Raw genomic sequence first — 16,770 nt, forward strand, 5'->3', positions numbered from 1 at the left:
GGAGGGAAGCGAGGACATGAGTGATGTGATGTCATCTATTAAAACCTGTAAGAAGCCTAGCTGCTGCGATCTGGACCAGTTGGAGGCAGGAAAGTGATTTATGAGTTGTACCAGAAAGAAGGGAGTTGCAATAGTGTAGAAGAGATAATATTCATGAGTTAATAACTTTTTCCAGGTCAGCAGGTGGGAGAATAGATTTTTGAAATAGTTCTTATGTTGACGAAACAGGACTGGTCTACTTTCTTGATGTGTTGTTCAAAGTGCAATGGGTGTGATGTTAGCAGAGAGTGGAGCGAGGGTACTTTCAAACTGGCTGATGGGTGTGGATAATTGAAGAGTATGATTTTTTACTTTGACTCATTTAACTGTATAAAAAAATTAGGCCATCCAACATTCAATATCCTTGAGGCAGTTAAAAACAGCAGCTAGGCTTTTTTGTACACCAGTTCACAGCAGAAGGTATATCTGTCTCTCGCCCGCATATTAATGAAAGAAAGGTTATGGAGCTGGATAATTTTACTGAGTCGGAGCATATATATAGAAAATTAGTGTGGACCTAAAATCGAACCTTGTGGTACACCACAGGTAAAGCAATGGTTACCTATGGTGATCGCAAAGGTTCTGTCTAAAAGTGCAGTGCCATTCACACCATCCCAGGACTTGAGTCGTTCAATTAAAATGGCATGATAAACTGTGTTGAATACCGCACTCAAGTTTAAAAGAATTAAAATTGCACTGTCTCCTCTGTCAGTAGCTAAAAGGAGGTAATTTGTTACTCTGAGGAGAGCTGTTTCTGTACTATGGAGTGCTCTTACACCAGACTGAAACTTCTAAAGGTGTCATTGTCATTCATCAAAGCTAAGATATGTGTTGAAACAACTTTCTCTAAAACTTTGGATAAAAACGGGAGTTTAGAAATAGGCGTAAAATGAATAAGAATAGAATCCACAGCACGTTTTAAGGCAGATAGAAAATGACCAGCTAAAATGAGCTGTTAATAATCGATAAGATACTGGGCCCAACCGTGTCCATAACTTCTTTGAGAAATTTAATCGGTATGGTGTCAAGGCTGCACATAGTTAGATTCATAAAAGATAAAATATCTGAAAAAATCTGAATTTGAATAGGAATAGGATTAAAATTGCTTAAATAATAATAAGAAATGTGTCTGTGTAAATGTAAAACAATGTCAGGCAAGATAATCTGTTGCCTAATGTCATGAGTTTTATTTGTAAAAACTTTTAAAATGTCTTGCATGTCTCATGTGAGGCATCAATAAAATTATTCTACAGTCCCCTCTTGAACAGCATCATTAAGCCAGGGCTGCTGTGTTTTATAAGAATCTCTGATTTTGTACGGGGCAAGTGAAACCCAGGTGGTCCTACAGATATTGTAAAAATTGAAGACTAGGTCCTCCATTTTAAAATTTGAATTAAAAGCATTTAAAGAGGCAGGGATAAAAAGATCAGAAAATTGACGAGCTGATAAAGGTGTAAAAACACGACGAGATATTGGTAAACAGCAGGTAAAAATGATAACACTAAGCTAAATAAAAGCAGTTTATCATCGGACACACAGATATCCTTAGTTTCAAAGTTGTATGGGCTGAGACTGTGGTGTAAAACAGCCTGGGTAATAGCACAGGCGAAAGCAGCTACAAATAGTGGTGGACAATTTGCTGCAAAACCGTGACATCTTATGTTTGCAAGAAACTTTTCTACCAAAGCAGGATTTGGGAAAGTTTAACTCTTTTAATGACAATTTGGCTATCCTCTGGCACAAAAAGCTGGACTCTGTCATTAATGTCATCAGGCTTGAAGTTGACTGGTGTTTTGCTGTGCTGATACAAATTAATAACAAGGAGTTTAGTATCCTCAATGTATACACACCTTATGAGTCGCAACATAATGAAGATGACCTGAATAGACTTTTTTTAAATAAATTATTTTATTTCTGATAATCACTCCACAAGTGATCTGAATGCTGAAATTTCAGGCAAAAGTTCCGTGTTTGCCAAGCTTATGCTACAGTTGTGTGATGATAGCAATCTTATTTTATCCGGTCAAATGCTTCTACCTGCTGATAGCTATACCTACATAAGCGAGGCCTGGCACACAACATCATGGCTTGACCATTGCATCAGCACTCAATCAATAGAGCTTGTGTATGAGGCATGTATGATGATGTCTCTGGAGGTTAAAAATGCCTGTAAGGCTAAACTGGATTGGTCCAAGCTCTCAAATGAGGATAGGTTATTATACTAGAACTGATGTGCTATTGAGTGATGTATATGTACCCAAAGAGGCTATTTTGTGTTCTAATGTGAATTGTATTAGTAGCTCTCACTGTAAGGACGTCTGTACCATGTTTGATTGTGTTGTGCGCAACAAACATGCGCAAGCATTGAGAGGGGACTCTATGGGTGAAAAGCTCCTTGGTAACAATGTTTCTGGCTTCTGGAAGGACGTGAGCGCTCTAAACAGGAATAGTACACCGCTACCATGTCACATAGAGGGAGTCTCTGGAGCTGATAACATAGCTGAGTTATGGAGGCAACATTACTCTACTCTATTTAATTGCGTTAAAAGTGACCCTTACAAAGTGGGTAATATTGTCAATAGTGACACAGACAAAGTTTTCTCAGTGTTCAGATACAGTTAAGGTGAACCTTACTGTACCCCTCTTTATACTGCTCCCTTGTGGGTCAAGTTTAAGAAAGCAAGCATCCAGAAGCTCCAGGTTGCCTATAATGATTGTATGCGTATATTGCTTAAAAAAACAAGATGGGGCAGTGCAAGTGAAATGTTTTGTAATGTAGGAGTCAACACGTTCCAGGCTGTGTTGAGAAATCTGATGCACAAATGTATCTGTCGCCTGAATGATTCTCATAGTTATATCATTATGCTGCTGCCAAATCCTCATCTCAGTACTGTACGATACCAGTCACCTATGTGGAAGCATTGGTATAATTGCCTTATACCAATTTTGTCTTTTTGGTCAGCTGAAGCTGTTTTAAATGTGCTATACAAATAAACTTGACTCAACTATGGTCCTATGTTTACTTACAGTTAACAACATGGTGTCCCTTATTTAAATGTTTAGGAACATGTTTACATTCACGCCTGATGATTTGAACTCATCATAACCTTATCTGTGCAGTGAGTTCACCAAAGAAGCAGCTCATTGGAACCAGTAGTGTGTTGTTAATAAGGATCTTCAACAAAACAAACACGTGAACTGTTGACACACACAACTTCCTGAGAGCCTACTTCTCAGAACTGATATCACAGTGGACATGAAGATCATGACATGCATTTCCTGATGTAGATATTTAGCTGATATTTGTTTTTGTTATCGTCTCATCTTCTTCTTATATAATTACCAAACATTCACATGTAACCTTTCAACATAATTTCATCATGGAGGACATGACTTATTATTATTTTTAAACGCAACATGGGGCCCTTTTAAAGAGAACAGGTGCTATTAACTGGATGAAGCCCTTACCCCCCCCCTTGCTTGACCAAAAAAATCTAACATTATGTACACAATGGAACAAATGACGGCCCAGCTACAACTGAGACTGCCTGTTTTCAAAAGGAGAAGGATAGCAGTTGCTGACAACTTCACTTATGACTTTTCTGTTTGATCTTTTTGTTGTATTTATCTGTAGGTAGGTAGGTACGTATATGTCACTCTATGTGTGTGTATGCTTATGCAGATGATGTCTACATGTTTATATGTGTATACCAAATGTGTAAATGAATAAACCTGTTGGTGCTAATGCTGATAAATGTGTTCTCCCCCTGTGTGGGGCTGTGTCTTTTACAACATGTATGTCATATGAAGCCCAACCTCAAGGTGATACTGTTCTCATTTGTAACTGTTAATTGCTAGTTATTTTGAAACAGTGGCAATAAAAAATAATAAAGAGAACAGTTATTAACTCCTTAATGTTACTGTAAGAGATATCTTTCAGCTATCCCAAAAGCTTGTCAGAAGCCAAATTGTTGAAATAAAAAGTCTGACATGATGAGAAATGCTCTTGGCAGTTAGCGTTCTTGTTGGATCTTAGGCGTAGTCAAAGTTTATAAAAGGTAAACACACAGTGAGTTTCATAAAATGTTATGTTTGTTAGATTTTAATAAGTCAACAAATTCCTGTTTTTGTCTGGAAAGACATTTTTTTTATTGTATGTCATAGTATTATTAAAATGTAATGAGCAAGACTGTGATATAATATTTCATTTTGTCAAATTTACAATACATAGGACCTTCTCTCACATCCTAAAAGCTGACATGCTAACCACTTCATTGTACAGGTAAAGCTTTTATTGATCAGAAGATTAGAAAGTTAAGAAAAGTATAAAGTGTATTTAACTGTCAAGAATAACAACATAGCTAAACAAATAAAGTTTTGTGAGAAATACATTTGTTCTAAAGTGAGAGTGGATTTTGGTCTGATTTCTCCTCATTCTCTCTTCCTCCATCGAGCTTACTGTCAAAATGTTGTCAACATTCATACTGTTGATATGTTGGTGTCAGTGTCGGCAACTCTGCAACAGTTCACAGTGGTAAAAAGCTTACTAATTGACGCTTTCCTAAAGAAAACATACAGAATTAAGTCTGCAAGAGGACTCAGCTTAGCAAACATGAGAGCTAGGTCAGTCAGAGTTCTGTCAGATCTGTTCCTGTTCAGGAACAAAATCGTGATTGGAAGGAACAGCAGTGTGTAAATGAGCAGCACCAGGACCAAAATTCCAACAATTCGTTGTTTTTCTTCAGAGGGGACGGAGACGGAAGCAGAGAGGGCTCTGAGGGTCCCAACCAGGAAGAATATGAACAGTGGGAAGGGAAGGATTAGGAAAATGGCGAAGATGCTTCTTGCCACATCAAAAGTAAACCAGCGAAACACTGTGAGGAAAAAGACAGGAGGTATGAGCCAGACTACAACACTGACCACCACAGAGTTCTTGATGGTCCGTTTGAAGCGGTACCACAGTGGGTGGGCGATGATCAAATATCTGCAATAAAAGATGGACACGTTGTCTTTGAGGAGGTGCAGAATAAGTCAGAATCAGACGTAGCTACAGGACGTATAGTTACCTTTCCAGTGAGACACACACCATGAAGCCAACACTGGTCAGTAGGCCACAATAGTAAGAATAAAATACAATGGTATGAGACTCATGTTGTTTTGTTTCATGAATGAGCATGCAGCAGAGCTGAATGAGGTCAGAAATAAGAAGGTTGATGACGTAGATTGGAGCCACATGATCCTTTCGTACCTGCAGGAAAACATATGAAGAAGACAATCAGTTATAAACATGTTCTGAACTCATCCTTCTCCCAAAAATAACACCTTTTTCTGCCCAACTATTGCAGTAAAGGACATATATGCATTTTTCATCCATCCCTCATTGTGCTGTCAAAGATGTAACACAAATGATACATTGGTATATCTGCAGACATGCAGCTATACTTTTTATTAAAACTGTTTTCTGTTATTTGGTTATTTTCTTGAGATCTCAACTTATCTATCCCCAGAGTTGCAAAAGCATAAAACGAACAGAAATAGGTGTAGGCACTGAAAGCGTGTTGGAGTCTGGTCTATCAGAAGCTTTAAATCTCAAGATAATGTGATCATTGAATTTAGTGAAAACCAGTATTGTTATCCTGAGATATCAAGGGTCCAGAGCTATAGAGAAAACAACTAATAACTATATCATGGTATAATGGAGTAAACAGCTTCTAGATGCATCAATGACATAACAGGTTTGCTGCAGCATTTGCACCTGTATTTCAGGGAGAGTGTCACGTTTGTTTTTGCAACTTTACCTCCTCCAAATAATTAGAGTAGTGTGCTAACAGAGGTTTATTTTGTTTTACACTGAATTAACTTTGGTCACTTTACAACTGTGAGCTTGAAGGAAAAAAGTTCCAAATCCTGTGGCGCATGTAGTAAAGTGGTTAGTGCATGCAGCCCGGTTTCAAATCCGACCTGTGGCTGCATGCCAGCATGTCGTTCCCAACTCTCTCTCTCCCTGATTTTTGGCTTCGTCAACTATATCTAAAAAATAAAGGCATGAAAAGCCCCAAAATAATCCTTAAATTACATACAACACCAATGGGATCTTCATAAAGTGACATCAATCCATGCACACTGCTTTAATACAGTAAGAAATGTCTACCTCTCGTTCGATTCTGATTCTTAGACTGTTCAACAAACACATGGCACAGACAGTAAATGAATAAAGTCATGTAATGTACATACCAGAGAGAAAAGAGCATAGATGGTCATAAGTGTCAGAGGAAGGCCGATACTGATGATGATGCGCGTTACCACGTGCATTATGAATTTGACTTTTTCGAAATACTCATCCTTGATGTATTCATTACTGCCATTCAGGAAGGTGACGTTAATGTAGTTCTCTGTCATTCTTCAGATGAAACCTAAAGTTAAAAAGATCAAGACATAAAATGTGTTGCATAGTGACATAAATGAAGCAAAGACCAGCACTATTGTTAAATAGTTTAGTCAAACTATTTTTTATATTAATTTTTATGATTTAAATTATGCCTTTTGAGTTAGATACAGGCAAATGTTCTTAGTTGATCAAACGTTTTAATCTTTTTATTTTCCATTTGTAACCAAACACAGTATTACTTTTGGTTAAGAAACAGCCATATCAAATCCAAACATAATGCCTCTCAACAGTGTTTTTTCAGACATTTCAAATATCACAATCTGCTAATTGAAAGTAAATAAATGGGTCTTGGATATTCATCCGCTGCCCTGATTCTGCATCTGATTCATCTATGTCATTAGATCATTTAACTCTAAGTCGCAGGGAGAGTTTCATAGATAACCACAAAACTCTTCTTCACACCTCAGCTGCTGTCATTTCCTGGAAAATTAAAACATTTCTAGAAATACATCTCAGTGAGTTATGTTGGTTTGGAACAAAGAACAAGGAAACAATGTGTGATTTTATTAAGAGAAATTTTTTTTTTTTTTAATTTGTTAAAAAATAAGAAGTTTATTTTCAAATAACTGTCAAGATATTTATTTCATTACGTTACATTTTTGTGTCTTATTTTTCACGCAAACACATGCTTGTCATTTTAACAAATAACAGAGTAACCACCCCCACCAAATAATAATATATCATTGATATATCATCACGTTTATATTTATTCTCAGGATTGTTTGTGCTTCCTTTTCTTTTCAATTGTATATTTGTAATAAGACCACAAGACTGACATTTTAAAGTTACCAGATCTCACCTGAATGAAGTCCCAGCACCAATGTCTGATGTTTCTCTGCAGCCAAACTGTCTAAAGTGATTTAGATAAGTGGTGGTCCACACTTAGTTACTGATGATATAGCACATCTCTTCTCAGGAAGTGAGAAAAAAAAGAGTCAGGCATGATAACGTATCTAGTGAGGGAAGAAGAAATTGCAACACAAGCAGAAACTGTTTGAAATAAGAAAAGAAGATACCTTCTTCTTTACATCATAGAACTAGCAGAAGTCGTAGTAGCTGTGGTAGAATTAGTTTATTTTTATGTCATGCACCAAAAGGGGGCCCAGCCGGCCAGCTCAAAAGGGATTACAAGACACAAGAAACAAGTTAATGTCAATCAATGACAAACCTAAAATGAATACTTCCATGTGCCTGGGCTATATCTTAACTAAATAAAGAATAATTTATCCTCTTCCACAACTGGAAATCATTTAATACAAACTGAGCATGAAAGGCTTAGCGCAATCCATTGTTATTGAATCAGGCTCCAATAGCACCATCAATCGGGCAGGAATAGTACCCATAATCTGCCCCTTTTAAGCACACAATCCACAAAAGAATTTGCACAAAAGATATGTTGATGCTTAGACGCCCACATACAGTAGCTGTCTTGCTCTGTGCAGTTTGCTCATTTTTTGTGTCTGAATGTGGAGAAAAGCTGTCTGCACATTTGCTCTTCACGGTGTCACAACCTAGCTCATCAGTCTGCGACAAATGAGGGAGACCACACATAGACGGCAAAATTATACAATATATTAATTGAATATATAAATTACAAGGTGATATGCTTGTGAGGAAGTCAGTTTGTGTGTTAGTGTGTGAGGATGAATAAGTATAGATCTCCAACACAATACAAAACAAACAAATGCTAAAACCAGTCTGCAGGCTAGGGAAGAGAGTAAGAATACTGAGCAGGTCTGCTTTATAGCCTCCTGAAATCAGCCTGCTCAGGTGTGTTGCATTACAGTGTCCTCTCAGACTCCACCCACATCTACCTGCAACAAGGGGTACGTCTCAGTTCCCTTGGTTGCATTCATGCATCCCTCACTTGCCCCCTCACCTTGCATCTTAGTCCCTCCCACCAGAGATGCAAACACTGAAAACTAATTATTAGGTTCTAAATTATAGGGGAAACAGAACACAAAACATTTTCCAAACAGGAAGATCATTAATGATCACTCTTTTATGAAACTTTATTAACGTAAATAACAATTAACATAAAATGTGTTTCTGACTGACAGACTTCCACTCTATCAGCCTGTCCTTCTCATCATAATAAATGAAACAAGCGAACTCCATTATATTGATTATATAGAACTTGTTCTTAATATTTTGTTGTAAATCTTCATGTAAAACACTTTTTTTTAATCCCAGTTCATCACAGACCGACTCTTCACAAACTGACAGATGTTTACAGTCTGTTTAAATATCCGATGTGTCCGTTTAGCATCTTTTCAGTGTCTGTCTTTTCTCCGTTATTGAACTGTCGAAAAATTTTATTGAAGTCAGATACGCTGCAGCATCTAATCAGTGAGTGTTCTTCAATAAGGGGGCGTGTCTGTCAGTAAAAAGACTTCCGTAAAGTCAGCTCTTGTGTAGCCTCGCTCTTCAGATCTCCCTCCTCTATCCTCCTTTTACTTATATGAGCTTTGGGACTTTCCTTAACATGGCGAGTCTAGAACTACTTCCAGTTCGGCCGAGGAGCGAGGAGACAGTATTTAAGAGAACTGAGATGCAGGGAAAGAGAGCACAGCCAGCAAAGAGGAAGGCCGAACAGGAACAGGAAGAGGTCCAAACCTGAGGCTGTCACAGCCCCCCCTCCCCCTCCCCCTGGTCAAAGACAATAATTAAGTTAACAATCGGTAGCTAACAATGAGTATGCATACTTAGCATCTATCTACAAACACACTTTAGAATTTTAATGTTTAAGTTGAAAGATTTTTAATTCTCACAACAACTCCAATCAAACTGTCCTCACTCTTGAAACTCCTCCCCTGTCAGACTCAGCATCTCCAACCTCGGCCGCCTTGGAGCCAACAGTTTAAGAGGACGGAAAGAAAAGACTGCAGACGATTGTAACAAAAAGATATGACGATGTTTTGAAAGTAACGGAGAGTTACAAATGTGCACATGACAAGGCATTAGCCGACTAAACCTTGGCATCAACTGGCCTCACATGACCCTAACATCTTTACCAAGATTTCAGATTCACAGTCATATTTGCATCAGCTAGACGTTCAAACAAAGCTCGTATTTGACTTGATCTTCCCAGGTGTTACTATATATTACCACATCATCAAGGTAAACAGCACAACCTTCAAGTCTATTCACAACCATGTTCATCAGCCGTTGAAATGTAGCTGGTGTGTTACGCAATCAAAAACCCATGAAAGTACCAAGGAAATCATGTCCTGTAGTAAAAGAGTCCAATGCTTTATCTCAAGCTTGTGCGGGGCCGTCAACCTTAACACTAAGAGCTTTTTAGCGGCTGTTAGAACTAAATGTAGTAGTATTCACTGTGATACTGAGATGATACAGAGTCATCATTCAGGAGTAACACATGACAGGAGTTCATTGCTAACGAACGTAGGACCAAAATTGGCTTCTTTTGAAATTAAAAAAAAAGAACTCGGAAATTGAACAGTCTCCTTGGTTTGGGATGCGAACGACAGTTGTCCATGAAACCCGTGGAGGCCAAAGAAGGAAGAGCCGAGGTCATCTCCCATCTCCACAGCAAGCGGAGTCTGCTGCACCCTGTCCCGGCAGAGAGCACCGATGGGCCCCCTGTACCTGTGCCTACTGAGTGCCGTCAGCCTCCTGTGCCTGCTGAGCTCCTCTGGCCCACTGTTGCAGCGTCTTCCTGGTTGACCCACGGCGGTACGGCAGACTCCTGTGTCTCCATGGGAGGTCCTGCCGACTCCTGTTTACTCGTTGGAGGCCCTGACCACTCCTTTGTCTCCGTGGGAGGCCCGCCCTGTGCTGGGATAAGCTTAAAGGGATACTTCACCCGTTGCACAGCACTGCACGCCACTCCCAGTGAGGTCCTCTACAGACATTTACTTCAACACATACGGCAACTGATTACAAAATTTCTTCCAGAAGGAATTGGCATCTTGGAAATTCCTGTCAGAAAACGGACTCTATGTCTGTGTCCTTAGGCAAACAGTGAGAGCACCGACACTACCAGTCCGCCCCAGCTCGAGCCGCCCTAGGGTTCCTCGTCCTCACCGCAGCAGCCGAGGCATAACACCCGCCTGTCAGCAGCAGCTGCCTCTCCGCTATATTGCGGTTTGTAGAGATAACCACGAACATCCGTTTCGAGCACAAGACCATCAAAATCCCCTTCATCCATTTCCATTGAAAATATAAAGAACTAGCGATGTAGTTTCAGCCCTGCTAACCACAACAGCCGCCGATGACGCAAAATGATGATTTTTGCGTCATCAGAGGCTCCTTGTCAGGCTTAGAAATACAAAGATATCCCATCTCAGGGGAAAATGAGGGCGGGATGCAAAGCTTAATGCAAATGGGTTGAAGAAAACGGATGGATAGATGGAGCATAAATGGAAAATAAAAGCAGTCTCAGTACGTATTATATATTACTTTATATTGATGAGTGAGGTCAACAACTGTCAGCGAATGACAAAAAAATTATAAAAAGGAACACAACTATCGCAGAGCAAGAATCATGCAAGTTCATCATTTCATCAAATAAGCTCATTTGCAGCCTTTTCATAGCCAAAGTTTCAGTAAGAACAGCTGTTTTCAGTCCGAGACAAGATAAGTAAGTAGGACTTTGGTCCTATGTTAACTTACAGTTAACAACAACATGGTGTCCATGCAAAGTCCTGTTTTGTAACTAATGCTGCAATTTTAAATATTATTGCAAATTGAAAAATACACAAGAATGCTGGAACGTAGTCACTAAGGAACTAGGGGAACTGGCACAGAAGGAGGGGAACGCAGAGACTAAATGTTCAAGGGGAGTGGAGAAAACAGACGGAAGGGCAGGAAGCAAAGGATCTGAAACGAGACACAAGGGCCCTTTCCGAATACCCACAGTTCAGTAGGCAGTACATACTTTTCAGTAGAGAGAAAAACATAGAGAGTGCAAAACGTAAATTGTAACTTCACGTGCGCCTCCAAATCAAAACAAACGAGCATAGATTAATTTAAACCTAACCCGATTTTAACCCGACTGAAATCGCTGCTTTTAGTTCACAACAAAAAATGTAAAAAATGTCTGCAGTATTATAAAACCTTTTCCCTCTATTTAAATAATGATTTCACTATTTAAATGTGTCTTTACTGGTTTACTTTATATTCTGTATATTATTGTTTTTCATTTGTACTTTATGCGCATTACTCTTCTTGAATAAAGCTAAACAAACAAACAAAAAAAAAACGGGTGAATGCGGCCGGTTCGGGTAACGTCAACGACGCCAATTCCTTACTGAATGAATCAGACAAAGTAGGAACAAATATCTGCCTACTGTGCACGCCTACTGAATAGTAGGTACTAAACAGTATACAGCACGGATAGTAGATACTGTTTACTGCCTACTGCCAGATTGAATAGGAAATTTCCTAGACAACACCTACTATCCGTGCTGTATACTCTTAGTATCTACTGTTCAGTCGTAAAAGACAGATTAAATAATAAAATAACATACAGTACATACAGTAAAGTATGAATGAAAGACAATATTATAAAGTAAAATAAACCAATAAAGACACATATATGTGGAATAAATATATATATAAATATAAATATGGAAATCGTTATTTAAATTGAGGGGGAAAGGTTTTATAATAATGCATAAATCTGTTACATTTTCTGTTGTTAATTAAAAGTAGCAATTTCAGTAGGGACTTTAACTCTAGATTAAACATTGATTCACTAATCCACGCTCGTTTGTTTTGATTTGGAGGCGCACTTGAAGTGACGTTTTTCTTTAATTTCGCACAGCATTGTGGGTGGTAAAATTACAATTCATTTCCTGAAAGGATGCATCCGATCCATACTGCATGAAACCTGGAGGTTAGTATCCATACTGAAATGTTCAGTATACTGAGGTGGACCCAAAAAATGCCTACTGAATGACCACAAAAGTTCAGTATACTGAAACTACCTACTGAAAAGTACGCACTGCATACTGAACTGTGACAATTCGGAAAGGGCCAAGGTAAGTATCAACATTAAGGAAGCACAAGACATAAAACATGAAAATAACAGGAGAAAGAAACTATACTTTACTGTAGACATGACATTTTGTGTGTGTTAACAATTTGTTTATGAATACACGGTCTGCCAAGCCAAAAATAAAGTAACACAAAACAAATCATACATCTAATGTCTCCCTTGCACACAAGTTGCACAAGTGCACAGAAGTATGAGAAGAAATAATGAAATTATCAAAATGTTGTTGCAATCAATAAAAAGAAGTGGAGGGAAAACTTTGATGAACTAATGCATGAGGCTTCACTTGTTTGTTTTATCAGACATATGAGCCTCTCCATCCCCCAACGGGACATTAAACAGGAGGAGCACAACTACAAGAATGTTCCGGTACCTTTACTGAAAAATATATTTTTAAAACTATTCTTTCTGCACTTTCTTAAATTGTGTTACTGAAGTTATTCTGTGTATCGGTTAATGCCCAACAAGATGTCAGGTTGTATAAACAACTTGGAGGCCTGAACAGTCTGACACATAATGCATCCATAAAAAAAACTGATTCTGAAGATATCAAAGGGCTTTATCTTGCTTCTTCCATGGCCTCACGCTAAAGAAAAAAATATTCCTCTACACTGAAGTCTTTTGCTTTCAGTTAGGTGTTTATTCCTTTTCTTTTTTTTCTGTGAACTATTTTATTTTATTAACATATTTCTGTGTGAAATGGTTTTGTACATAGATTATCATTATTGTATAGAAACAGTTGTAAGTATTTACTTTAAAAGCTTTGGCAGTATTTTTCCCTGTTATTTTTTATTTCACAAATGTATTATGTTACTCCTTTAGTTCCCCTAGACATAATAAGGTCATAACAGTGACTTTAACGTCAAAAATTCTGCCTAGCTCACATGCTTTTTTAACAGCTATGGGCCACAAAGCTAATGGCGTGCTATCTAGATTCAGAGTTTGTGAGATGATAACTTGTGTAATTCAGAGTATTATTTAAATGTCGGTGGGCTGTTTACTTATTGGAGTTGTGTGTTACAGGCGCCATCCTGTGGTGTACAGAGGAGGTGGTATTAGAGGACTGCACTTTGAACAAAAGTACATCCCTTCTCTCTCTCTCTCTCCATAGTATTTCTCCAGTTTTGTCCTAGTAATTCAAGTTAATTTCATAAATTTTCCAAAATTGAGCTGACTTTATGAGAATCTCACAATTTTCACAAACACTGGATATTTTCAAATTAAAGCCTTGTACCTTTCATCATTTTCTCGTCTTTTCTTTTTATATAAAGTCTTAAGGGTTAAAAGCTGAGCCATATAATCTGCAATGTGGAGACTTTTCACTAGATGGCAGTGTCTAGTTTGGGTTGCTTACTTGAAGTGGCCTCACCAACTCTGATGGCGCAGCTTTCTAGGTGTTTTCTGAGTGTTCAGAGGAAGCTTTTTGACCTCTCAATTTTCTGCATTTAAGAAATGCCTTTTTGTGACTTTGGGAGTTCTTTGAAGCATGATGACATATGTCAAAGAATACTTTAGTATATAACTATAAGTTGTATAGTGTAGATGGTCTGTTAGTGTCTGTTAAACATTACTTATAATAAGTCCTCTGACTGTATCCAGCCAGATAATCAGATTTCAAGCATATGTGCAGATCATGTATAGCAGTCTGAGATAAAGTGTTTCTGAATAGATGTGGTGATCATTTTTGTAGTAGCAGCTCTTATGGAGATCTTTCCTTGAGTGTACTCTTGTGTTCAAGGCTGTTTTCATGTTTTATCATTTAAATTTTTCTACATCAGTGCCCACTTCTTGAAAAAAGTATTACATCACTCTCATCAAGGTCCTCATCATGCACTTTGTCTGTGTGACAGTGGTGGGTGGTGTGTTTGAGTCAGTGCAGGATATTGCAGCTGCCCTAGTCTGTTAAATGCTGAGATACTCATCTCTTTTATGTCAACATGTATGTCATATGAAGCCCAACCTCAAGGTGATACTGTTCTCATTTGTAACTGTTAATTGCTAGTTATTTTGAAACAGTGGCAATAAAGTTATAAAAAAAATAATAAAGAGAACAGTTATTAACTCCTTAATGTTACTGTAAGAGATATCTTTCAGCTATCCCAAAAGCTTGTCAGAAGCCAAATTGTTGAAGTAAAAAGTCTGACATGATGAGAAATGCTCTTGGCAGTTAGCGTTCCTGATTGGATCTTAACTAGGCGTAGTCAAAGTTTATAAAAGGGAAACACACAGTGAGCTTCACAAAATGAAATGTCTGTTAGATTTGAAAAAGTCAACAACTTCCTCTTTTTGTCTTGAAAGACATTTTTTTTATTGTATGTCATAGTATTATTAAAATGTAATGAGCAAGACTGTGATATAATATTTCATTTTGTCAAATTTACAATACATAGGACCTTCTCTCACATCCTAAAAGCTGACATGCTAACCACTTCATTGTACAGGTAAAGCTTTTATTGATCAGAAGATTAGAAAGTTAAGAAGAGTATAAAGTGTATTTAACTGTCAAGAATAACAACATAGCTAAACAAATAAAGTTTTGTGAGAAATACATTTGTTCTAAAGGGAGCGTACATTTTGGTCTGTTTTCTCCTCATTCTCTCTTCCTCCATCGAGCTTACTGTCAAAATGTTGTCAACATTCATACTGTTGATATGTTGGTGTCAGTGTCGGCAACTCTGCAACAGTTCACAGTGGTAAAAAGCTTACTAATTGACGCTTTTCTATAGAAAACATACAGAATTAAGTCTGCAAGAGGACTCAGCTTAACAAAAATGTTAGATAGATCAGTCAGAGTAATGTAAGGCTTGTTTATCCTTACAATGAGCCAGAGCGTGCCGGGCAGGAACAGCAGTGTGTAAATGAGCAGCACCAGGACCAAAATTCCAACAACTCGTTGTTTTTCTTCAGAGGGGACGGAGACGGAAGCAGAGAGGGCTCTGAGGGTCCCAACCAGGAAGAATATGAACAGTAGGAAGGGAAGGATTAGGAAAATGGCGAAGATGCTTCCTGCCACATCAAAAGTAAACCAGGGAAACACAGTTAGGTAAAAGACAGGAGGTATGAGCCAGACCACAACACTGACCACCACAGAGTTCTTGATGGTCCGTTTGAAGCGGTACCACAGTGGGTGGGCGATGATCAAATACCTGCAATAAAAGATGGACACGTTGTCTTTGAGGAGGTGCAGAATAAGTCAGAATCAGACGTAGCTACAGGACGTATAGTTACCTTTCCAGTGAGACACACACCATGAAGCCAACACTGATCCATAGACCACAAGAGTGGATAAAATATACAATGGTCTGATCCAGTTTTGTCTCCAGAATGATCATGCAGCAGAGCTGAATGAGGTCAGAAATAAGAAGGTTGATGACGTAGATTGGAGCCTCATGATCCTTTCGTACCTGCAGGAAAACATATGAAGAAGACAATCAGTTATAAACATGTTCTGAACTCATCCTTCTCCCAAAAATAACACCTTTTTCTGCCTAACTATTGCAGTAAAAGCCATATATGCATTTTTCATTCATCTCATTTTAGCATGTAAGCACACAAAAATCTGCTTTATTCTTGAAGTAGCATTAAATACAAAGAACAGCTGGAGTTTATAATAATGGCATTACTTTTGCTGGTTGTCAGTCATAAACCAATTTGGATAATTTGACCTGATGATGAGGCCAAATTAAAATAAACAAGGGATCACAAAAGTTATTAAGATTCAGCCTCTGCCCACCATGGATGTTTGTACTGTATTTTCTGGTCGCTGCACACAGTAGCTAATGAGTAATTCCACAGAAAGAAGTTGATCAATTTGTCTCGTTTAAGGAAAAGGAACACAGTTTAAGAGCAACTGCAAAACTAATCTTTTTTTAAGTTAAAGCAACATTATGTAATACCAATTACCTATTGAATCATTTATGAATTAATTGTACTTTACAACACACCCTCAAAGTCAACTGAAACCTTGACCCCAAGCCTGATCCATATGGAGGGGCAGCAGATCTCTATGGGATTTGCTGAAGACACCGCTGATGGGGAGATGCAAGTGGGAGCAATTAAACTGCGAGGCAGCAGAGAATTCAGACTGTGCTCCAGTCCATTTACCTTGCAAACATCTACTTATTTAGCAAACAAGATGGACGAACTGCTGCTCCTGACAGAACAAATACAGACATTTGCAGATTCACTTCCCTGTGTTTCACTGAAACCTGACTCAGTGAACACCTCCTAGACAGCCCACTGCACCTCCCGGACTTTTAGCTCT

At 38.3% G+C, this 16,770-nt stretch overlaps 2 protein-coding genes across 2 annotated transcripts; both read right to left on the reverse strand.

Annotated features, from left to right (window-relative positions):
- Positions 1–4,143: 4,143 nt before the first annotated feature.
- LOC110000404 (G-protein coupled receptor 4-like) lies at positions 4,144–7,381 on the reverse strand. Its single transcript, XM_020655668.3, has 4 exons — positions 7,287–7,381; positions 6,274–6,452; positions 5,106–5,287; positions 4,144–5,023 (listed from the first exon to the last, which is right to left on the reverse strand). The coding sequence occupies exons 2-4, from the start codon at positions 6,436–6,438 to the stop codon at positions 4,519–4,521; spliced, it is 852 nt and encodes a 283-aa protein (XP_020511324.1). The 5' UTR covers positions 6,439–6,452; positions 7,287–7,381; the 3' UTR covers positions 4,144–4,518.
- Positions 7,382–14,787: 7,406 nt separating this feature from the next.
- LOC109975414 (G-protein coupled receptor 4) lies at positions 14,788–15,937 on the reverse strand (the record flags this gene model as incomplete). Its single annotated transcript, XM_020625836.3, has 2 exons — positions 14,788–15,652; positions 15,735–15,937. Coding segments are annotated over 2 exons (711 nt in total), but the record flags the coding sequence as incomplete, so codon positions are not given.
- Between the last annotated feature and the right edge of the window lie 833 nt (positions 15,938–16,770).

Source organism: Labrus bergylta, chromosome 10, assembly GCF_963930695.1.
Source record: "Labrus bergylta chromosome 10, fLabBer1.1, whole genome shotgun sequence".
NCBI classification, from domain to species: Eukaryota; Metazoa; Chordata; class Actinopteri; order Labriformes; family Labridae; genus Labrus; species Labrus bergylta.

What these genes read in the sequence shown, in the direction of transcription:
- LOC110000404 (XM_020655668.3), bottom strand. Translation starts at nt 6,438, where the DNA reads ATGACAGAGAACTACATTAACGTCACCTTCCTGAATGGCAGTAATGAA. An exon ending in TCTATGCTCTTTTCTCTCTG is followed by an intron (nt 5,288 to 6,273) that starts GTATGTACATTA and finishes GTTTTCCTGCAG; the next exon opens with GTACGAAAGGATCATGTGGC. An exon ending in GTGTGTGTCTCACTGGAAAG is followed by an intron (nt 5,024 to 5,105) that starts GTAACTATACGT and finishes CTTTTATTGCAG; the next exon opens with ATATTTGATCATCGCCCACC.